The sequence below is a fragment of the Hemicordylus capensis genome, chromosome 8 (genome assembly GCF_027244095.1).
Source record: "Hemicordylus capensis ecotype Gifberg chromosome 8, rHemCap1.1.pri, whole genome shotgun sequence".
Lineage (NCBI taxonomy): Eukaryota > Metazoa > Chordata > Lepidosauria > Squamata > Cordylidae > Hemicordylus > Hemicordylus capensis.
This window is the reverse complement of record NC_069664.1, coordinates 11152738-11177538: the sequence shown is the minus strand read 5'-3', so window position 1 is coordinate 11177538 and position 24801 is coordinate 11152738. Positions and strand designations below refer to the sequence as shown.

At 48.8% G+C, this 24801-nt stretch overlaps 1 protein-coding gene across 6 annotated transcripts in view; it reads right to left on the bottom strand.

Annotated features, from left to right (window-relative positions):
- Positions 1–24801, bottom strand: part of ANK1 (ankyrin 1) — a 223849-nt gene that overhangs the window by 136585 nt on the left and 62463 nt on the right. Inside the window, exon 1 of one of the 6 annotated variants that reach the window (XM_053269379.1) lies at positions 12001–12136. The exons of the other annotated variants lie outside the window; for them this stretch is intronic. Within the exon in view, the coding sequence (XP_053125354.1) occupies positions 12001–12027 (27 nt within the window). The 5' untranslated portion in view covers positions 12028–12136. Of the gene's footprint in view, positions 1–12000; positions 12137–24801 lie in introns of those variants that run through there. 6 annotated transcript variants of the gene reach the window in all.

Sequence of the window (24801 nt, the reverse complement as noted above, 5' to 3'; positions counted from 1 at the left end):
CTTATTTATTTATCATTTCTCTATGTAAACCACTTTGGAAACTTTTGTTGAATAGTGGTATATAAATATTTGTAGTAGTTGTAGGACTATACTGTATTCTGGTGAATACAGTATAGTATAGTACTGTATTCTGGTGAATACAGTATAGTAAATTAGCATTCAGTTAATTTCAGTGGCAGGATTGTGTATGCAAAATTTTATATCTGTAGGTAATCAGGAAGTATGGCGCTCTCTCTCTCTCTCTCTCTCTCTCTCACACACACACACACACACACACACACACACTCTTCAAAATATATAACAGAAAATGGCATCAAGACATAAGTACATTGATGTTCCAAAGCAAAGAGAAGAAAACTGAGCACATGGGTGTCATTTTCTGCAGCAGCTCTGCCTTCCACATAATTTATGGGCAAACTGGATGCATCTTGAGAGTATAATGACTTCTCTGCCTCTTTTTGCATCTAAAAAGCAACTGTGAGGGATGAAGGGGAGGGGAGAGGAAGTTTGTCGTTACATTGATTCCCTAACTTAAATAACCCCAAAGCTGCTATTAGTGGAGGGGAGGGAGATGACAGTCAAATAATTTCTCTTGTCAATTTCATTAGGAAATGGCATAACTTCCCTAAATGCCTGCCTGCAGGCAGTAATGGGCTGGATGAAGTATAACAAACTGAGACCAAATCCAATTAAAATGAAGGTATTTATTGCTGGGGGTTGGAACTCAAGAGATGGCTTAGATCTTCCTTTCCTGGATGGGATTACACTCCTTCGGAAGTAACAGGTACACAGTTTGGGAGAACCTCTGGACCCAAACCTCTCTCTGGTACCTCAAATTGAGGCAGTGATCAGGAGCAGTGGTCCCTCTAACTTTCTTAATCTCTGTGCGGAATTAGTTTTGTTCTAAGCGGCTGTATCAAGGCAGTGTGTGCGCACCTGCATTCAGAATGGGGCCTTCCTGATTCAACCTGAGCGGGATCTAAAATGAACTGAACAGACATCCAAAAACCTGTGGGTGTGAGCACGTGTGCACACGCCTTAGAGGGAACAGTGGCCAGGAGTGCTTTTTAATCAGCTTCAACTGAACTGATACACCAACTGTGTCCAAACCAAATCACCTTTATTTCAGTCTTAGACAGGCATAAGAGCAATAAAAACACAATAAGTGACTTACTAGAAGGCTGGAGGTGAGTGACACAATACAAGCATATGGCAAGAGAAAAATAAAACCATTGCTATGGAATTATAAAAACTATAAAAGACTATAGAAACCAGTAGTAAAAGTAAAATGTAAGACTCTAACTGCCCAATACAAAGACAAGACAGCAAACTATGTGGCTGAGATCTAAAGACTGCAGTTAATGGTAGTTAACAATGGTAAAAAGTGATGTTTATAAAGGGTTTATAAAATCATACAGAAGCAACTATGGGCATAATAAGAGTTTTGTCAATTTGAGACAAAGGAGCTGAGAAGCTGAAGAACTGCAAAATTATAAGAGCCTTCCAAAAGGTGCTCTGTGGCAGTAGGCGGAGGGCACACTGGGGCTAGGACATAGAGTTGGGCACTGAACACGAGCCAGGTCATCATCTGCCAGACTTTAATCACTGCCACACAGAACCTGGCACTACTGGAAGTGGTGGCAGGGTTGTTATCCGAAAGCAGTAGGGATATGTAAAGTTAGCCTGCATGATCTGGATACTTATGAAATGATGGTAGAATGAAGATGGAACAAATACCCCCGTAAGACTAATGGCGCAGCGGGGAAATGACTTGACTAGCAAGCCAGAGGTTGCCAGTTCGAATCCTCGCTGGTATGTTTCCCAAACACCTATATCGGGCAGCAGCGATATAGGAAGGTGCTGAAAGGCATCATCCAATTCTGCACGGGAGGAGGCAATGGTCAACCCCTCCTGTATTCTACCAAAGACAACTACAGGGCTCTGTGGGTGCCAGGGGTCAACACTGACTCGACGGCACACTTTACTTTACGAGCAGTGAAGGAGGTGTGGTTTCTACTTGCCCAGAGTCGCAAGGGCATTGATGTTTCAAGAGTGGGATCTTTCCATATCTTCCTTCAAGCATGACAGAGGGGAGAACATGGCATCACGCCAGCGTGAAGGCCCTTCTTTGCTTTGGGACTTCCAGATGTGTTAGGTATGTCACGGGAGAGACCTTCGCTGATGAGGAAGTTCGGGGTCCTGCCTATATCAGATTGGCGCTCTATGTCTGTAATGCATCTTTTGATGAGAGTCTTGTGCTAGCAAGCATGGAGTGTCCTCTTTGCTAAGCAGGGTTCACTTGGTTTGAATTTGGATGGGTGACTCCATGTGTGCACTGTAAGATAAATCCCCTTCGGGGATGGGGCCACAGCTCAGTGGCAGAGCATCTGCTTTGCATGTAGAAAGCCCCAGGTTCACTCTCTGGCAGCATCTCTAGGCAGGGCTGGTAGAGACTCCTGCCTGAAACTTGGAGAACTTCTGCCCATCAGTGTAGACCAGGGATTCTCAATGTTGGGTCCTCAGATGTTATTGAACTTCAGATCTCATAATCTCCAACCAAAAGGCCACTGGGTCTGAGGATTATGGGAGTTGAAGTCCAATAACATCTGGAGACCCAACGTTGAGAATCCCTGGTGTAGACAATACTGAGCTAGATGGACCAAGGGTCTCATATCAAGGCAGCTTCCTATGTTCCTTATATCAAGGCAGCTTCCTACGTTCCTACCTTAGATGCACACCTAAAAAAAACCCTAAGCCACAATGCGTGAAGTGACCCATCAGCATAATCCTAAAACAAAGATCAACCCCTTCAGGCCCCTACAGGTATTCCTGTCTACTTCATTTCTCCGCTTCAGGCAAACATGCAGCTTCTTACACAAGAAGCAAGCTGCCGTCTCAGGGAGTTGTTCAGCTCCCTGCTGGCACAGCCCCAGCTTAGCACATGTTACCTCCTCACTGCTTTCTGTGCAGAGACAAAACAGGCCTGGATCTAGCACCGCACAAGCTGCTCTTCCCTCTCTGTACCGAAGCAGATTCTGATGCTAGCATGGTGTTGGGGCTTCCCTTTCCCAGGATCAGGATAACAACACTTCCCTCTGATGGCAAAACAGCCTCTCTGCACCAGCAGCCCTCAACGCATCATTGCTTGGCTTTCTCGCCGTGTGTCGCATTGCAAAGTTCCTTCCCAGCACTGGCCGAGATTTTCCAGCTTGGGTCTCTTGCTGTTCTTTCTTTTCCCTGCTTTCTAAGGCATGGATTATTCTGCAAATGTCCATCCATTTCTGCTATTTATTTCTCTTCTGCAGAACTAAGAAAACTCAACCTGGTGTCAGATTAAGAATGGTTAATTAAGCATCGTTACACATTAAGCATCGTTAATGTGCAGACCCTCTGAGCACAGCAGGAGAAGCAAAAGGAGGAGAGGCAGATCCATGGACACCCCACCCCAAGGATCTTACAGTCTCAAGTCTGACAGTAAGAAGAGGCAAGAGCAACAAGGGATCCATGCATGCACATGGCACACAGGAGCGCAAGGGAGTTGCTTTTTACTGAGTCAGACCCTTGCTCCATCTAGCTCAGTATTGTCTGCACTGACTGGCAGCAGCTCTCCAAGGTTTCCGTCAGGAGACTTTCTCAGTCCTAGCTGGAGATGCTGCCAAGGATGGAACCTGGGAGATTCTGCATGCAAGCAGATGCTTTGCCACTGAATTATGGTTCCCTCTCCCTATGGGGAATATCTTCCAGCAGACAGCGCTCACATGTAGTCTCCCATCCAAATACAAACCAAGGGAAACTCTACTTAGCAAAAGGGACAATTCATGTTTGCTTCCCCGCTGCGCCATTAGGTGGCTTTACATAGGCATAAAGGTAAAGTGTTCCGTCGAGTCAGTGTCAACTCCTGGCACCCACAGAGCCCTGTGGTTGTCTTTGGTAGAATATAGGACGGGTTGACCATTGCCTGCTCCCGCGCAGTGTGAGATGATGCCTTTCAGCATCTTCCTACATCGCTGCTGCCCAATATAGGTGTTTCCCATAGTCTGGGAAGCATAACAGCAGGGATTCGAACCAGCAACCTCTGACTTGGTAGTCAAGCCATTTCCCCGCTGTGCCATTAGGTGGTTCCTTTACATATGCATAGTACCTGTTAATTTTTGCAAAACTGTAATAGAAATTTTATCCATTAAATGCAGGGTTGTGAACAGATTAACACAGGAAGCAGCCTTATGTTGAGTCAGTCCCTTGAGATATATGTGTGTGTGTGTGTGTGTGTGTGTGTGTGTGTGTGTGTGTATAAACCTTCTTGTTTTACTATTCCACCTTTCCTCCGCAAACGTCTGTCAATTCTGGCTGTTACTTCCTTTTGGTTGCTATAAGACTAAGGTGAAGAGATTCATTTCCTGCTCCTCCAACTCATGCATTGCCAAGTCTACATTACCAGGAAGCTGAATCTGCAGCATCTGGTGTTGAAGAGGATGGGGCCACAGTTCAAACCCACAGGATGGGGCCACATGTCAGGGGCTGAGCACCCGTTTGGCATGCAGAAGGCCCCAGGTTCATCCCTGGCAGCATTTCCAGGTAGGCCTGGGAAAGACTCCGGCCTGAAACCTGGGAGAGCTGCTGCCAGTCAGTGTAGACAATGCTGAGCTAGATGGAACAAGGGTCTGACTCAGTAGAAGGCAGTTTACATCTTTCTCCATCTTTCTCTTTGCATTTAGATCAAACAGTGGTGACCAGGGAATGGTCTGTCTGTCTATCTATTTGTTTATCTATCTATTTGTCTATCTATTTGTTTGTTATTTCTCTATGTAAACCGCTTTGCAAACTTTTGTTGAAAGTTATATAAACATATAAATATAAAGCTATATAAATATATGTTGCTGTTGTCTTGAGTTCCTAAGACCACAGGAGAACATTTATTTATTACATTTTTCTTATAGCGGTATATAAATAGTGGCTGTTGTTCTTGCCCTTCTTGCAAGGAGTCCAGGAAGGTGTACCTGGCTATTCCCCCATTTTGATTCCATCGGGGAGGCAACTGAAGCTCAGTGGCAGAGCATCTGCTCTGCATGCACAAGCTCCCAAGTGCCCTCCCTGGCAGCATCCCCAAGGCAAGGCTGGGAGACACTCCTGCCTGCAACCTTGGAGAAGCCACTGCCAGACAATACTGAGCTAGACAGGCCAAGGGTCTGACTCAGTATGTGGCAGCTTCCTATGTTCATATGCCTGCTGTGGAGAAAGAGAGGGGCATGGGGGGCTCCAAATACAGATCCCCAAGTCTCATCAGGCTTGGACATAGGAACATAGGAAGCTGCCATATACTGAGTCAGACCATTGGCCCATGGAGCTCAGTATTGTCTACCCAGACTGGCAGCGGCTTCTCCAAGGTCGCAGGCAGGAATCTCTCTCAGTCCTGTCTTGGAGGTGCTCCCAGGGAGGGAACTTGGAACCTTCTACTCTTCCCAGAGCAGCTCCATCCCCTGAGGGGAAGATCTTACAGGGCTCACACATCTAGTCTCACATTTATTTGCAACCAGGGTGGACCCTGCATAGCTAAGGGGACAAGTCATGCTTGCTACTACAAGACCAGCTCTCCTCTAACCCACAATATGTCAACAGCACTAAAGTAAAGGGGTGCCCTTGAGTTGGTGTTGACTCCTGGCGACCACAGAGCCCTGTGGTTGTCTTTGGTAGAATACAGGAGGAGTTTACCAACACCATCACCCGTGCAGTATGAGACGATGCCTTTCAGCACCTTCCGATATCGCTGCTGCCTAATATAGGTACCAGCAGGGATTCGAACCAGCAGCCTCTTGCTCGCTAGGCAAGTCATTTCCCCGCTGTGCCACAATATGTCAACAGCACTAGTGATCTGCAAAGATCACCAAACCAGAATAACACTCACTGTTTCAAAATTTTAAACCCCCTGTGCCCATCGGAAGATGCTAAGAATTAATGCACACTGCCTATGCTGATTGCTACATGCAACACACACACACACACTCTTCATACAGAGGTGGCTGCAATTCCCCACACAGAAAAACCAGACATCCGTGTTGGTTTTGCATTATGGGCAGTAAAGCAGGCCTCGCTTCTGAGCAAGGCTAGGTGGGTGCCTGCCTGCTGGGCCTTCTCCCAGGCGCTTCCTGCTTCCTCTGTAACGTTGCCTGCTGCCAACTGAAGACTCCACCACAGTTGTATCTGGACACGGCTTCTGGAGCCAGAATTCCCCCCTTTAGCAAATTTAATGGAAAATACATATTTCTAAATCAACCAGACAGCCCCTGGCATGGAGACCTGACAGCATGGGGAGAATCGTTTCCAAATGCACAAACGCCTTCCTTGCAGTTTGACTCAAAGACAGAAAAAGCAGTTCAAACAGCGAAATTCATTTCGGTAACTTCCTAGTAGCAGACAAGCCAGCTGGGGTGGGCGGTAGCATCTGGGGAGACCCCTGCTCATGGGGGTTCTTGGCAAGGTCTACGCCCCTAGAGATGGAAAGGGGGCGATAGCAGGGCAAGACTTTTAGCTGGTCCAGGTGTTATCAGACTTCTCTTGTCCTGATGGCCTTCAGCGGCCACACTGGCAATAGCATTTGAATAGTTTTTAAAACTCTTAACGCTTAAAAACTCAAACACTGCTATACGATTTTATCAACAATGTCAGAGGAATGGACATGGAAATTGACAGGAATGTGGGAAGCTGCCATATACTGAGTCAGACCCTTGGTCCATCTAGCTCAGTATTGTCTTCACAGACTGGCAGCGGCTTCTCCAAGGTTGCAGGCAGGAATCTCTCTCAGCCCTATCTTGGAGATGCCAGAGAAGGAACCTGGAATCTAGATGCTCTTCCCAGAGCAGCTCCATCCCCTAAGGCAGGCCTGCTCAACTTTGGCCCTCCTGCAGATGTTGGCCTACAACTCCCATGATCCCTGGCTATTGGCCACTGTTGCTGGGGATTATGGGAGTTGTAGTCCAAATACAGTGGGGGGGAGTTGAGCAGGTCTCCCCTAAGGGGGATATCTTACAGTGTTCACACTTCTAGTCTCCCATTCCTATGCAACCAGGATGGACCCTGCTTAGCTAAGAGGACAAGTCATGCTTGCTACCACCAGGCCAGCTCTCCAACTGCCTCACCTTGCCTCATGAAAGGCCCACCCTTCCTCAGGAGAGGCCTTATTCTACAGGGAGAGGGGTGCCAGAAAGGAGGGCTGAGTGGCCGGAGCCCTCTACAGACACTAGGCAAGCAGGTACAGTGGGGAGTGGGCCGGTCGGCCTCCTTCCAAGTGAAGGGAGGTGAAATTCAGCCAATGCGAAGAGCACCTCGAGACAGCGGGACGAGCAGCTCAGCGGGCGTGCTCCTTCTTCACTCTCTCCCCCACTCAGCAGCCAGAGCAGTTTTGAAGAGATAACGCGGCAGAGGCCGAGCAAGGATTTAATCAGCAATGAACAGGAGGCAGGGGTCGCCCATCAGCGTTCCTGTGATCTCGATAAGGAGCCTTAATCTTCCAGCAGCAGCCAAAGGACCATCTTGTCCAGCTTCATGGAGTCGACAACTAGCCGTGGGGGCAGGGGGGGGGCAACTGCCCCCTCCCACTGCTGCTCACTAGCGCCTGGTGTTCAGGGGCATGCCTCTTCTGATCCTGACGGAAATCCCGGCTAGTAGGACGCAGGCTGGTAGGAACGGATGGGAGTGTCTAAAGACTGGCTTGTTTGGGCTGGCCTTCCAAGGTTTTTAAAGTGTTTTTAAAGTGTTTTTAATTGGTTTTCAATGGTGTTAAAATGGTTTTTATATTGGTTTAAGGGAAAAGGTAAAGTCGGTTTCAGCTCCTGTGGTGACCACAGAGCCCTGTGGTTTTCTTTTGGTAGAATACAGGAGGGGTTGACCATTGCTATCTCCTCCCTCACAGGAGGAGATGATGCCTCTCAGCATCTTCCTAGATCACTGCCTCCCGGTATAGTACCAGCGGGGATTTGAAACGGCAACCTTCTGCTTGTTAGTCAAGCATTTCCCCGCTGCGCCACTCAAGGTAGTGTGTTTTAAATGAGGTTTGTTTTTATGTTTTTTAAAACTAGTTGTGCACTGCTTAGAGCCTCGGTTTATAAATGTAAGAAAAATAATAATCATAAATAAATAAATAATCCCCCTTTTAAAATCATCTAGACTGGTGGCCATCACCCCATAGTTTAAGTACACATTGTCTGTCCTGAATCTCCCAACATTTCACGGAATGCCTCCCGCCAGTTATAATATTGGGGGGGGGCTTCATTTTATCCCCTTGGTCCACGCTGTGCATGATTTGCTACACCTCCACCAAATGTTTGGAAAACTCTGGTCTACCGTGGCCATTAGGCATGAATGACCTGTTTTTCCCAACTCTGCACTTAATAATTAAAACAGAAGTGCCTTGACGCACACACTGCAGTCTGAATAAACCCCTTGATGTCTGGTCCACTTTGCCCCACTGCTGTGGTGAATGGCTGGAAGGACACAATTGGTTAAAATCCGGGCAACCCTGCCTAAATTCAGGGCGCTCTGAGCCCACGTGGGGGGCCCTAGTGATAGAAAACGCATCCCTGATGGAATCCGCATGCGCAGGAAGAATAATTCAAGCAGGAGTGCCAATAACGCAGCACACAAGATCCTCAGAAGAGCCTGGCCAGATTAGCTCTAAAGGCAGGAGAGCTGGACTTGTGGCAGCAAGCATGAATAGTCCCCTTTGCTAAGCAGGGTCTGCCCCAGTTTGCATTTGGATGGGGGACTACATGTGAGAAGATGTAAGATATCCCTCTGAGGGGATGGGGCTGGTCTGGGAAGAGCATATGCCTCCTTGCATGCAGGAGGTTCCAGGTTCCCTCCCTGGCAGCATCTCCTGATAGGACTGAGAGAGACTCCTGCTTGTAACCTTGGAGAAGCTGCTGCCAGTCTGTGTAGACAGTAGTGAGCTAGATGGACCAAGGGTCTGATTCAGCATATGGCAGCTTCCAATGTTGCTACATAAAGAACGTCTGGGCCTGAGTTACCCCCAGGCAAGGAGGTGGCAATCTCAGGCAGACCTCCCCAGATGATCTTAAGAAGCAGTGGGGCTCATGAAGAGCATCTCACGCTTGCATGCCGAAGGTCCCAGGTTCCCTCCCTGGCAGCATCTCCAGGTCAGGCTGGGAGGGACTCCTGCCTGGAAACCTGGGAGAGCTGCTACCAGTCAGTGAAGACAATCCTAGACGGACCCACGGTCTAACTCAGTAAGGCAGCTTCCTATGTTCCTTCCTCAGCTATTTCCAGTCTCCAAGGTGTGCCTCGGGGTCCCTTACCCAGCCAGGGCACTCAAACTATGTGCTGGAACAAGGTGAGGTCTGTCCTGCCAGTCTTCAAATGGGGCACGCGCTGGGATTGACTCAGTGGCTGCTGCCGCCCTCCGACTCAGCCAGGCCTCACCGCATGCTGTGCTTGGTAAACCAGATAAGAGCACAGCCCCATCAGAGACATCACTCCACACACAGCTGAACAGAGTGCACTATGGGGCCAGGTGGGGTTAGGGGACAGCTGCTGCAGTGGGCAGGCGCCACGCTCTGGGCCAGCAGCAGTGGGGGGGGAAGGGAGATTCCAGACAGGGATCTCTGCACCACTGGGACCCTGAGTGTCCACAATGCTGCCGCTTCTTCCCGGGTGCCTGCCCTCCACTCCCATTGTCTTGAGCCCTGCACCCCCCCTGTATGAGCATAAGGAGGCACCGCTTCCATTTTTGACCTTCGGTACCTAAATGCCTGGAGACAACTTGAAGAGATCCCCTCCCAAACCCTTCCCCACTGGTAAAGTAAAGTGTGCTGTCAAGTCGATTTCGACTCCTGGCGGACACAGAGCCCTGTGGTTGTCTTTGGTAGAATACAGGAGGGGTTGACCATTGCCTCCTCCCGCGCAGTGTGAGATGATGCCTTTCAGCATCACTGCTGCCCGATATAGTACCAGTGGGGATTCGAACCGGCAGCCTTCTGCTTGTTAGTCAAGCATTTCCCCACTGCGCCACTTAAAGTAGCAGTCAAGGAACCGAGAAAGGAGCTCCCCCTCTCCTGAATGGGGATTGTCGGAAGAGAGACTCCGCAGCTGCAGTGTCAGAAGCCATCTCTTCCTGCCGCCAGGAGAAAGTCTGCTAAGAGAGCATTAATCCCGACAATCTGTTCCCAATCAGCTTTTTTCGCCCGACAGAAGCTTGACACCTTCACACCTGCTCAGCCTAGATGTTCGGGATTCGGGCTGAAGGCAGCCAGGAGCAGAGATCTGTCGGCAGCAATCTACCCAGGCCCCAGAGGATTCTGAGTCGGCAGCAAACGTCCACCTGAGAGCATTTCATAGCAGCTTGGCTCTGGTCACATTTGCAGGGCATTCAGATGGCAAGTGACCCTTCCCATCACAACCATTTAGGTACGTAGGGAACTGCCAGACACTGAGTCAGACCACTGGTCCATCTTGCTCTGTACTATCTACACTGTTTGGCAGCAGCACTCCAAGGTTTCAAGCAGGGGTCTTTCCCAGCCCTAACTGGGGAGGCTGCCAGGGATAAAACCTGGGGCTTTCGGCATGCAAAGCGGAGGCTGCACCACTGAGCTACAGCCCCATCCACCTCCAATGCCTGAATTAACCCGACTTCTAAAAGTCATACTTTTAAACTGTCCTGACGTTTCAGGGAGTATAAGGCTCCTTCCTAGGCTATCACACTTCCTCTCCATCTGGCAAACCTCCAGGAAAGGGAGAAACGGGGCTCCTGCAACCACCTTCTCGTCAGACTCAGATGGCCATCTCAAGCAGACTGTGGCCTGATGCTCGAGAAAACCCTGCCAGCCCCTTGGAATCTGTTTGCCTGTCCTTTGCCCACTGCAAAGGCTGCCCCCAAAGACTGCCACACACACAGTGGCTGGCATACAGACAAGCAAAGGCATCACAGCAGATGAGCTGCGTTCTGACCTGCGTCACACGGACGAAGGATTCGGTAAAGGGAAAACTACCTCCCCTTCCTCCGCCTGCACCACCCCAAAATATGACCCCGAGCCTCGGGGCTGAAACCAGGATTGCACAACTTTAGCCCTCCTGCAGGTGTTGGACTACAACTCCCATCGTTCCTGACTACTGGCCACTGTGGCTCAGGATGATGGGAGTTGTCGTCCAGCAACGGCTGGAGGGCTGAAGTTGTGCAGCCCTGCCCTAAACACAACCAACCGAAAGAGCTCTCCTCCTCCAGTCCAAGCACCACCTTGTATTAGTGGTGTTGGGCATTAATCCAAGCTAGTGCACCACACACATCTTGCAGCATAATTCCTTAGGCTAACAATTCAAAGGAACAGCTTATGGGATGCCAACAAGACACAAGAACCATTCCTGGTCAACAGGCACATTTTCCGGCAACATCAACTATTTCATCTTCATGATGCAATCTGGGCAAGGATGAAATCACTAGATGAACCCACATTCTGCCCCCAGCATTTTATCGAGGGTGGATGAAAAGCCGTTCTACCCAGCTCTCACATGATCACTCTCCCGTCCTCCTCCCTCGATCTTTGCAAACATACAACCACCGATCGGGAGTGTGCAGGGCTCTCCTACACTGGCTGGGTGCTCCGCTGACCCTTTTTAGGGTTGTGGGAACAATCCTAATCGTTTTTATGAGAGTAGGAAGTGGTCTGAGAATAGCTTTCCCTCCATGGCATCCAGACATATTTCCTTTGCCCTGCTTCACTTCTGGTTCAAAAGGTTGTGCAGACTTTTGAAATTCAGCAAAAACCTCCATGATCTGTTCAGCCAGAGGCAACAATGGAATGAGTGTACACATCACAAGCAGAAATATGGCTTTCAAAACCCTTTCAGGAGGAGGAGGAGAAGGAGGAGAACTTTTGTCTATCTCTATTACCAAAGTCTCCACTCCGACCATAACAAAGTTTATCAGCCAGAAACACACTCAGAAGAACAGACCATTAGACAACCGTAAGAGATCTCGCAGTCCCAAGTACTCACTTTTCCCCCACACCAGAACTTGGTCATCACGACTCACGCGCTCCAGAAACCAAAACAGAAGCCAAACACTTGCTTGTCCACTCAGGACCAGGGAGTCTCTGCAAAGCTAGAGAGATTCCTACTAGCACTGCCAAAGGGTTTTCTTTTTAAGCCCTTCCTTATCATTAAGCTGGGGATATCACGCCCTGCCATGTGGGAGCTTCCCTCCCGGAGCTGATAGCAGCTTCAAGAGGCAGCAATTTTCATTGGGACCCCCGGCGTGCGGGGAAAGATCCAAAGTATCCCTTCCTGGGGTACTGCAGGCCTGATCTGGGTTCACCTGCAGGGATGGTAAAGTTAAAAAATCGAAGCCGGCAAAAGCAAAAAATTATAGTTTAAATACTTTTTAATTAGTTTTAAGTTTTACATTGTTTTTAATGTTTACATTTTGTTTTTGTTTTGTTTTTATCATGAACCGCCCAGAGATGTAAGTTTGGGGCGGTCTAGAAATCTGTTATGCTATTTATAAATATATAAAAATAAATAAATAAACAAACAAACAAATAAATAAATAAATAAAATGATGCATTCAGAGTAACTAGCTGAACCCGCACAGAGCATCTGTGCGCTAGGACTCTGTTGCTCTCCTTGCCACAGACCCTGCTTTATTCCTCAGTGTCAGCCACCCAATCTCAGCTGCCCCCCCCCACCGCTCGCTCTCTCACTTGTCCCCTCCCCACCGCACGCCTAACTCTCCCCCTCCTCCCCCTGCCCACCTGTCTCCCCCTCATCACTCACTCACCCCCTCCCTGCTGCTTGCTCCCTTACTCACTCCCTACCCGCTCCTCTTCCCTATTTGCATATGGAATCCCCACTGCCCAATCACCACGGTTCTTCTATTCTGTTACCTCCAATTGGTAAAGCACTGTGTGGGCGGGGCTTGCCACATACCACCTTAGTGTATTATATATACAGATATCATATATACAGAAGATGTGCCATTTCAACTGCAGTCCCTAAACCAGGAGTTCCCAAACGTGGGTCCCTAGACGAAGCTGGACTGCAATACCCAACATCCCATAAGAACAGCCCTGCTGGATCAGGCCCAAGTCTATCTAGTCCAGTATCCCGTTTCACACAGTAGCCCACCAGATGCATCTCGGAAGCCCCCAAGGCAGGAGATGAAGGCACGCCCCCTCTCCTGCTGTTGCTCCCCTGCAACTGGTATTCAGAGGCATCCTATGGCCATCAAAATCAGCAGCCATTGATAGACTTGTTCTCCAGGAATTTGTCTAAGGTCCTTTTAAAGCTATCTAGGCTGCCGGCCACCACCACATCCCGTGGCAGAGAATTTCAAAGGTTCATTAGCCGCTGCATGGAAAAGTACTTCCTCTTGTCGGTCCTAAATCACCTAGCAATCAGTGTCATGGGATGACCCCTGGTTCTACTGTTGTGAAAGGGCGTCTTGCCTCGCAAGGAAGGCGCTCCAGGCCCCTGATCATCTTGGCTGCCCTCTTCTGCACTTTCTTCCAGTCACAATGACTGAAGGAGGAGAGCAGCTGCAGCCCAGGACCATCTGGAAACCCAAGGAGCTCCTGCCTTAAACAAACCCACTGTTGGGAACAATTAGGTGAGGGATACTTAAAGCAGCTGAATTAGCCAAAACTGTGAATGAGGATTGGGGAGATAATAAAACCCACAGGCCTCTGGTAAACCACTGGGAGTTCTCCACACAGCAGCTTTTACCGCAGGTTTTCTGCGAGGCTTTACTATGAACTCAATGCTATTAAAAAAAAACCCAATGCAAAAGGTGGATTTATTTTTTTTACCTTGGCTCGTATATCAATCGGGTTGCATGCTAATGAGCAGTGAAAAACCCGAATCGTGTGTGAAGTGCTCCCCAATAGCTTGCAGGGACTTTGGGGTAAATCTGCCCAATATGTGAACACTCCCACTCCATTCCGGAGGAGATACGGGCTAAAAGCTGGTGGTGGGAAACTGCCTGGAGGCTTTACAGACAGGGCTTCTACCCCGAATCTCCTTCAGAAGAGAGAGTGTGTATTCACACACCAGCCAAACTTACCCCGAAGTCCCTTCGAGATCCTTGGACCCACTCCACACACAAATTGGGCCTTGTCTTGCAAATTCTAGCTTATCTCGAGTGATTTCTGGGTTTTTTAAATGCTGCTTCTAAACTACTTTTCCTGAAAACGCTGGTCTGACTCAGTATATGGCAGCTTCTTATGTCCCTGTGTCCCAATACACTCCTGTGCCACGTCATGCACAGATCTGCCATTTCATATGCCCCTGAGGCTCAATTTGAGTGAACATTTTTCCAGCACATCCTTAACCACAAGAAGAAACACCCTTCCTGGCTTTAACTGTGCTGGATCGGCCATGGGAAAGCAGGGTGTTGGGGGCTTAAGTACTGATCCTTGCTACATGCACAAAGATATTAGCAACAATGGAAGCTGCCTTCTACTGAGTCAGACCATTAATCCATCTAATTCAGTACCCCCTGCACTGACTGGCAGCGGCTGTCCAAGGTGTCAGGCAGGAGTCTTTCCCAGCCCTCCCTAGAGATGTTTCTAGGGACCTGGGACCTGGGTACCTTCTACATGCAAACAGATGCTCTTCCACTAAGCTGCAGCCCCATTCCCTAAGGAGAAAACCTCGCAGCACTCACATTAGTCTCCCCTTCCAAATGCAAACCAAAGTGAACCCTGCTTAGCAAAGGGAGCAGCTCATTCTTCCTACCACAAGACTGACTCTCCACCCCAAATGACAATGTGCACCTGTCAGGGACGGAGCTGGGGCTCAGTGATACAGCACACGTCTTGCATGCAAAAGACCTGGGGTCCAATCAATTTATAACTAAAAGTAAAAGGGTTAAGAACATAAGAACAGCCCTGCTGGATCAGGCCCAAGGCCCATCTAGTCCAGCATCCTGTTTTGCACAGTGGCCCACCAGATGTTGCTGGAAGCCACAGGCAGGAGTTGAAGGCATGCCCTCTCTTCTGCTGTTACTGCCCTGCAACTGGTACTCAGAAGCATCCTGCCTCTGAGGCTGAAGGTGGCCTATAGCCCTCCAGCTAGTATCCAATAATAGACCTCTCCTCCATGAAGTTCTCCAAACCCCTCTTAAAGCCATCCAGGTTGTTGGCTGTCACCACATCTTGTGGCAGAGAATTCCACAAGTTAATTATGTGTTGTGTAAAAAGGTACTTCCGTTGGTTGGTCCTAAATTTCCTGGCAATCAATTTCATGGGATGACCCCTGGGTTATGTTATGGAGGATTTTTTTTTCAGGTGTGGTCTGAGGGCCACAAGTCAGTAGTGGGGCTCCTATTGTGCATGCAGAAGATCCCAGGTTCAATTGCCAGCACAGGAATATAGGAAGCTGCCATATACGGAGTCAGACCAGTGGTCCATCTAGCTCAGTATTGTCTTCGCAGACTGGCAGTGGCCTCTCCAAGATTGCAGGCAGGAGTCTCTCTCAGCCTGATCTTGGAGATGCTGCCAGGGAGGGAACTTGGGACCTAGATGCTCTTCCCAGAGTGGCTCCATTCCCTGAGGGGAATATCTTCCAGTGCTCACACTTCTGGTCTCCCATTCATATGCAACCTGGGTGGACCCTGCTTAGCTAAGTGGACAAGTCATGCTTGCTACCACAAGACCAGCTCTCCTCTCCAAGTAGGCTTAGAAAAGAGCCTTTCCCAAAACTCTGAGCTGCTGCCCATCAGAGTAGACAATACTGAGCTAGATGGACCAAGAGTCTGTTTCGGTATAAGGCAGCTTGACATTTGCTATTTCCTTTTGTGAAATGTTGGAGGGCCTGTTCACTTAGCATTGAGATGATGCTGCCCTTCTAGTTTCCAAAGAGTTTTGCTGACATCATCTCAGTAATCTGCAAAACGTGTCCTGGAAGGCAGGGCAATATTATCATCTCCATATTGCAGAGGGGTGGGGTGGGGGTGGGGTGGGGTGGGGTCTGGACTGAGAGAACAGCAAGCTGAGAGAAAGCAACTTAGTTAAGGCCAGCTGATGAGCTTGTGCACAAAGTGAAATTTGAACCCAAGGTTTTCCTGCATGCACTCAAAGTCCCTAAGCCAGACCTGCTCAACTTAGGCTCCTAAGCTGTTCCTGGACTACAACTCCCATAATGCCCAGCTAGTGGCCAATAGCAAGGGATTATGGGAACTGTAAACCAACATCTGCAGGAGGGCCGAATCTGAGCACCCCCACCCTACACTATGCCAGCTATCAAATCCACTCTGAGTTGAGTGAAGGGATTAATGATGGATGATGGGAGTTGTGCTCCAACCACATCTGGGGATGCAAGGTTGAGAACCCCTGCTATAATAGATTGAAACAAATTTACTGATTATTTTTTTAAGTGAAGCATGCACAGAAGAACTTGCTGGTGAATTGTACCCCATGTCAAAGAAAGGAGGAAAACTATTCACCTTCACTTCCCATGGCACCAACTTCTAAGCCTTAGGCAGAAGTGACCATGTATAGTACTTTTCTCATGAGGACTAGAAACCCAATATAAAGGAAAGGTAATGTTCTCAATATCCTGAGTAAGCTTCAGCACTAGGATGGCATGGCCACAGAGACCATGGGCGGGGGGGAGGCGCTAGGGGTGGTACCCACACCAAGTCTTGAATTCAAGGAGGCACAAGAATTAATACTAGCACTATGGATTCAACAGAATCTTTGCTCATTACTGGGACTTTGGGGACTGGTTCCCAACTACAGAGCAGATTCATGGGGGGAGGGTGTCCCACCTGGTTTGAAGAACAGAGTGGATATATTTAGTTTTTTGGAGAAAGCAGATTAAATGTGAGTTTCTAGTATGGTAAACAGTTCCTAGGGTTGCCATATTCTGGCTTTTGAAATCTGGATACCTAATTTGTATATATTATGTGAATTGGCTTGCAAATAATTTCTGAGCAGAATAGCGACCACACATTTTGCTTCAAAACTGCACTTCTACAAGGGCTAGAGCTTAGCTTTAAAAAAAAAAAAATGAAAGCTGAATTCCGGGCGTATCTGGGTGGGCTAAGCAATCTGGGTGAGATGCTTAAAATCTGGGTGAAACCCAAAATTCCAGGGGGCATGGCAACTCTAACATTGGACCAACCAGAAGATGACTGAGAACCATTGTTCTGTGTCTCTGTAAGACAATCCATTAAAAAGGAAGAAAAGGTGTATTTGGACCAGTAAGGGGAGGGAAGAGGAAAATGTTACAGCACACCCAGGAGAGTTGAATTTTTCTCCTCCTATAGGTTCCTTTTCACTCCCCCAGTGCAGGAGATTCCTGCTCTGTGACCCCTCCCGACTTTGTGCAGGTGGTTTTACAACCTGACTACAAGAGAAGTCTGCCCTCTTCTGGAAGGTTGCTGAAATTTCACCCCACTCTGCAGCTCATCTTTGATATTATTTTTTCTATGCACTGCCTTATACTGAGTCAGACCCCTGGTCCATCTAGCTCAGTATTGGCTACACAGACTGGCAACAGCTTCTCCAAGGTCGCTGGCAGAAGTCTCTCTCAGCCCTATCTTGGAGATGCTGCCAGGGAGGGAACTTGGAACTTCCTGTCTATAAACATGCAGGTACTCTTCCCAGGGCAGCCCCATAAGAAATGTGAGCATCTTAATGTGCTCACACGTGTAGCCTCCCATTCAAGTGCAAACCACGATGGACCCTGCTTAGCAAAAGGGACCATTCATGCTTGCTACCACACGACCCGCTCTCCTTCCAATGTAAACTGCTTTGATAACTTTCGTTGAAAAGTGGTATATACATATTCATAGTAGTATCTCAGTAATTCCAATAGCTACTAGAAAATCTGCTGGGTGGGAGGCAAAATTCATGCAACCCAGCTGTACAGGAGGAGAGCTGGTCTTGTGGTAGCGAGCATGACTTGTCCCCTTAGCTAAGCAGGGTCTGCCCAGGTTGCATATGAATGGGAGACAAGAAGTGTGAGCACAGTAAGGTATTCCCCTCAGGGGATGGATCCGCTCTGGGAAGAGCATCTATTATAGGTTCCAAGTTCCCTCCCTGGCAGCATCTCCAAGATAGGGCTGAGAGAGACTCCTGCCTGCCACCTTGGAGAAGCCGCTGCCAGTCTGTGAAGACAATACTGAGCTAGATAGACCAATGGTCTGACGCAGCATATGGCAGCCTCCTATGTTCCTAACGAGCCGCAGAGCAGGGGTTCCCAACCGAGGATCCACAGGTGGTGATGGACTACAACCACCATCACCCACAGCTGCAGGGGATGATGGGAGTTGTAGTCCAACACCATCTCAGGGTCTGGCGTTGGCAACCTTTGCCAAAAGGAATGTCACATCTTCTATGCAATGTGCTGCCCTGGTGAAAGCCATCCCGGAACATTTAATAAACATCGCTAATTATTGTTGTTAGATGTTTGCTGGTGGCAGAGGCTGCAGGCTGTGGAGATTTATTTGCCTTGCTCCATCAATTACTTCCTTACTTTAATCACAGTCTCCTGCGTGCCCTCTCCCATTGATTTGCCTGTTATGTCTCGCCTCGTCCCTGGGCCCATCTCTCTTGCTTGTCAGTGCTGGGGAGAGGAGTTAATCCCCCCTCAGTCATGCACAGTTAGCACTTGCTCTTCTGGAGACAGGGACCATTGCCAGAACTTGGAGATGGCTTAATATTCTGGGAAGGGGAAGAGAGGTGAAGGAAGAGGCACTGTGCCTAGGATGGGACCCCAGTGGATTCGGAAGATGCCGCACTTGAGGCATCATCTGCATTGTGGAGAGTTAAATTACAGGGTGGCCAAGGGAAGAGAATCACAAATGCAGAATGAACATCTGCAGAGGTATTTCAAGGAACAGCAGAGTACGTGTTCCATTTTCAAATTAAGGTCCACAGATTGCTTTCTGGAAGCTTGCAGAGGAGAACAGATCTGCAGGTTCAAAAGGGCTGGGTCACACATAGGAAGCTGCCATATACTGAGTCAAACCATTGGTCCATCTTGCTCAGTACCGTCTACACAGACTGGGAGCAGCTTCTTCAGGGTGCAGGCAGGAATCTCTCTCAGCCCATTCTTGGAGATGCTGCCAGGGAGGGAACTTGGAACCTTCCTCTCTTCTCAGAACAGCTCCATCCCTTAAGGGATCCATCTTCCAGTGCTTACACTTCTAGTCTCCCCTTGATATGCAACCAGGGTGGACCCTGCTTAGCTAAGGGGACAAGTCATGCTTGCTACCACAAGACCAGCTCGCACACAAGAAGGGTAAGACAAGCTTCCTACCCAAGTCTGGGAGCTGTGTGTACATTTTGTGATTGTGTGTTTTTAAATAACGGGGAGGGGGGAGAGTGATCATCTGTGAGGTTCCTACACAGTACGCCTACTCCATCCTGCACCCAACTGTGCAGGAGCCACACACACAATCATCCCCCCCAAAGGTAAAACGTGCTGTCAAGTCGATTTCGACTCCTGGCACCCACAGAGCCCTGTGGTTGTCTTTGGTAGAATACAGGAGGGGTTTACAATTGCCTCCTCCTGCACAGTATGAGAGGATGCCTTTCAGCAGCCTTATTAGAAGGAGTTGCGGGGAAATTCGAAGGTGCTGATTGGCTTGGGGGCAACACAGGACCAACCGGCCGTTTCGGTGCGACCTGAGGGTGTTGAAGGGTTTCAGAGTGAAGCAGGGCAATTTCAGGGCGGAGGAGAGAGAAATCCTTGCAAAGTGTAAGTTGTGATGGGTGTAGCTTACCACAGTTTGCTGGTGGAGGCAGAGGAGGCGGTTTCCTTTTTGGAAACGGTACACGGTGCCTCTGTAAGGGATACTGGGAACACTAGTCATGACAGAATGTCATATCTAGGGGGATTCTTGGGGAAATGGCAGTTCCTACTAGTTTGGGGCACTTCTCAGAGTTTCCAAGGCCCACCTGAGAAACTGCCAAAATTGCTCCTTCCTTTTCTCCACCTGTGAATATGGGGGCGAAAATGGGATTCGGTGCAAAGTTAGAGGCAAAATTTACATTATGCATATTAGAGGTGCTTATATCAGGTGGTTCAGAAATAGGATGAAATAATTAAATGTGGTTCACAGAATTGTTTTTCTCGGTGCAGAAAAAGGTCACGCAGTCCTGTGGGGTCAGGACAAGGGAGTAGCCAGGAGAGAAGGGGCCCCTGTTCACCCCTCTCCCTGGCAACCCATTAGAGGGAGGGAGATAATGAAAAAGATAGCTGGGGGGTCCTCAGGAGCTGGGGGCTCAGGTTCTTTCAACTCATCTGCTCAATTATAGCTACACCCCTGGATCAGGAGACTGAAAGGGCTAGAAAGCTCTGCAGCTGGTAATGATGATTGGCAGCTGCCTCATCCTATCAAACGTAGAGTGGTTTGAGATGATGGAGCACCACCTGGTGGCCACTGAAAATGTTCCCACACAACAGCTGCTTCTGCGTGGAGAAGCTGGTCCTCTGACCATGCCCTGGCTATTTCACAGAAACGTGGACAACTGATATGGGATGTGCAGAACCTGGTTCGAATAGAGCCGGCCCAGTTCGACTGGTTTGGACTCGAACAAAACTGGACCCAAAAATAGGGGTGCAGGTCCAAGTTTGGGCCGAACCGGCCCTGGTTCTAACGGAACCGGTTTGGTGGCTCAAAGGGGCATGCTTGTAAAGGTGAATCCATGGATGATTCCCCTTTACAAGAAAAGGGGAGGAACCCTGCTTGCCTAAAAAGAACTCCTAATGGGGCAGCAAGAGGGCACCTTGTACTTGGCCGAGACAGCAGTGCACCTCCTCCAAACCCCCCGGCACGGCCCTCAAGCACAGCCTCATTCTGGCCTCTGCACATGTGCGGAGGCCATTTGTGTAATGACGCAGATTTGCACGGTGGAGGCTGGAACTGGGCCACACTGGAGCACTGGTCCAGGGGAGCGGCATCAAGGCGCCCTCTCGCCACTCCATTAGGAGTTCTTTTTAAGCAAGCAGGGTTTTCCCCTTGGCAAGCATGCCCCCTCGGGCCGAATCAAATGGTTCGATCTGGTTCAGCCCTCGGCCCAAACTGGGAGCCAGTTTGACTCAACCTGGCTTTTGGGCCAGCAGGCTGGTTTGAATTCGGCTAAATTTCAAACTGAACCACCAGAATCGGTTCCATGCACACCCCTAAAGCTGATCACCATAGTCAACCGATGCAGTCTGGCCAACAGCAAGGTTGCAAATGGTTACCAAGACAGTGCTGTGCCAAGCTGAAGCCATGCCAAAGCAGAATTTTATACCATCGTATTTTTTAAAAGCAAAGAAAACTCACCACAGGGGCGCGTTCCAGATTAGACCCTGCAACGGGGTCACGGTGTATCTCTGAAGTGTGCTTCCACGCTTCCCATGTTGTGACACTGCAGTCCCTACACTACCAGCAGGGTCCTGTTCATATTTCTAATGCCTGGTTTCGAATTTAATCTCTGCAATATAGTGCTACGACATCGTATATCCAGTGTAAAGAAGTTGCTGTTTTTCGGGTTGTTAGGTTTTTTTTACAAGACTGCTCCCCCGGACGGGTGCTTTGCTATTTACATTTTGAATGCAATTTGCCTGAACGGAAGCATTTTGCTGCTGTTGAGGGGCTAACCTGGAAAGCGCCCAGATGAGAAAGAGCTGCAATCCTTCCATGTTTATATAGTGTTACTAAAGGTCTACCTAGTGGTGAAACAGCAGGACTACAACAGAATTCATTTAAAATTATCACTAGAGCAGGGGATCCCAACCTATGGTACTCCAGATGTTGCTGAACTACAACTCCCATCATCCTCAGCCACAATAAGTTGTAGCTGGGGATGATGGGAGTTGTAGTTCAGCAACACCTGTACCGCCCCAGGTTGTGAACCCTGACCTGGAGTACACCGGCACAGCTCCCGTCCTTTGCAAGAGGGAGAGGGCTCTTCAGCTGTTGCTCACATCGGTTTTAAAAAAGGAATGTATCTTTCATATGGGGCAAACCCCAAATATTCAGAGAATTTGTCTTACTCATGACTGCTCAGATACACCACTCAAACAGAGTGAGTTGTTCAGCTAAGCAAGAAAAGCCGGTAAATTATACAAATGTAAAAATAGAGGGAGACGCCTCCATTTGTTACTTATTCAAATAATACCATGGAAAGTAAGAAGGCCGCTGGTACCAAGCATCTGGGAAAGGTAAAGTGTGCCATCGAGTCGGTGTTGACTCCTGGCACCCACAGAGCCCTGTGGTTTTCTCTGGTAGAATAAAGGAGGGGTTGACCATTGCTTCCTCCTGCACAGTATGAGATGATTAGCTCAAATTAGCCCAGTTCTTCAGCATCCAAGCCTAAGAAGCTCACTTCTGGAATGGGTATAATGCTCAGTATCCTCTGCTGCGAAGATAGATGCAAATAACTCATTCAGCTTCTCCACAATCTCCTTATCCTCCTTAATAATCCCTTTCACGCCCTCATCACCAAAGGGTCCAACCACCTCCCTAGCAGGTTTTCTGCTTCTGATATATTTAAAGAAGTTTCTGTTATTCCCCCTCACTTCTAGCTATATGCTGCTCCTCAAACTCTCTTTTTGAATCCCTTATTGTGTCCTTGAATTTCTTTTGCCAGAGTTTGTGTCCTTTTCTGTTCTCTTCATTTGGGCAGGACTTCCATTTTCTGAAGGAAGTCTTCTTCCCTTTTATAGCTTCCCTGACTCTACTTGTTAGCCATGCTGGCGTCGTCCTGAACTTGGTGGTACCTTTCCACCTTCTTGGTACACATTCCAACTCAGCTTCTATTATTGTGGTTTAAAATACATTCTATGCTTTCTGGAGTGATTTGACCTTCTTGACTCTCCCTTTCAGCTTCATTTTTACCAGTCCCCTCATTTTTGAGAAGTCTCCTTTTCTGAAATCCAACGCATCTGTGCTGGACGTCCTCATACAGTGCTTCACTTGCATATAAACTGAACAGGATCACACCATGGCCACTGCTCCCCAATGGTTGTTCTACAACTCTGACATCTCACACCAGGTCCTGGGCACTCTGACATAGGATCATAGGAAGCTGCCATATACTGAGTCAGACCATTGGTCTATCTAGCTCAGCATTGTCTACCCAGACTGGCAGCGGCTTCTCCAAGTTTGCAGGCAGGAATCTCTTTCAGCCCTATCTTGGAGATGCTGCCAGGGAGGGAACTTGGAACCTAGATGCTCTTCCCAGAGCGGCTCCATCCCCTGAGGGGAATATCTTCCAGTGCTCACATGTGGTCTCCCATTCAAATGCAACCAGGGCAGACCCTGCTTAGCTAAGGGGACAAGTCATGCTTGCTACCACAAGACGTGCTCTCCTCCCTAAGTGTGACATCTGGTGTGACATCTCACACCAGGTCCTGGGCACCACCTGGGATTAAGTCCAAGGTCGCCATCTCTCTGCTTGGTTCCATGACCAGCTGTTCTAAAGCACAGTCATTTACCATGTCTAGACATTTGGCCTTTCAATACCCGCACATGACTTGGCCCAGTCTGTGTGAGGCTAATTGAATGCATGAAGTGGGGGGTGGGGGTTTCCATCAAGGCTGCTGACAAAACACAAGAGCAAAAAACCATGCCTTCCAGATTGTTACTTGCCGCCTGATTTATTCAACGGTAGTAACAACATGCTATGCTGCCATCGCTGATCAATGCGACAATCCACCCCGCCACACACACACACACATAAAATCAGCACTTTATTGGCCCACAGATGGCCACAAAATGGGCTACAGCAACAGTTTTCAAGCTTGAGTACCCAGATGTTGATGGCCTACCCCTCCAACAGCCAAAGGCTATTGTGGCTGGAGATGATGGGAGTTGTAGTCCAGTAACATCTGGGGACTCATGCTTGAGAAACGCTGGCCTACAGGAGACCTGCAGCTCATCAGGCCAAATCCAGTTAGTACTCCGCCTACTCCCCAAGCTAAACGGCCAGGGCCCAATCTGCTGTTTTCCGGCCGTTTCCACTACCTCAAGCGCCTTTCGCTGTGCTTAAAATAATCTGGAGAAACTGTGGGCTGCTTTTCTTTCCTTGTGCGTGAGGAAAGCCCCAGGGAGCAACCTAGATGCTGCGTCCAACTTCCCCCGCCCCCCGGCCCCACTGAGCATCTTCTGCTGCCAGTTCCGCTCTCTGCTAGATGGCAACCAACGGGAGATGTTGGCTCGGCTCCTGTCTGCAACTGGCATCCAAGGCCAACCCTTCTGGCAGGAGATGGGCAGGAGAGCAGCTGAGCAAGAGCAGGATGCTTGGAGGAGGCAGCTGAGTCCCCACATACGGCACAACAACGGTATGAGGGAGATGCGTCATGTGACAGGGTAGGCCAACAGCGCGCCCAAGGCCTGGCAATGCAGAGCCTGCCTTTCCTCTGCCACTCGGCAAGCAGGCTTATCCGAGCATTTCAGGACTGAGCATTGCACTAGGCTTCAGGCAGGGGTTCCCAGCCTCGGGACTCCAGACGTGATTGGACTACAACGTCCCTCATCCACTGCAGCAGGGGACGATGGGAGCTGCAGTCCAACCACATCTGGGGACTTGAGGTTGAAAACCCCTGTGTTAAGGATAGGAGAGACAAGCAAAAGGATATCGTGAAGGTCTGTTGTTCAGGATATCCCATCGGAATATCTCCCCATCTGCTATTTATTTTTAAATGTATATACCATTTTGGAGATGGAGAGAGAGAGAGAGAGATATGCCCCCAAAGTGTCATATAGCAAATATAAAACAAAACCATTTTAGAACAAACCATTATTATTATTATTATTATTACATTTTATCTCCCGCTCTTACTCCAAGGAGCCCAGAGCGG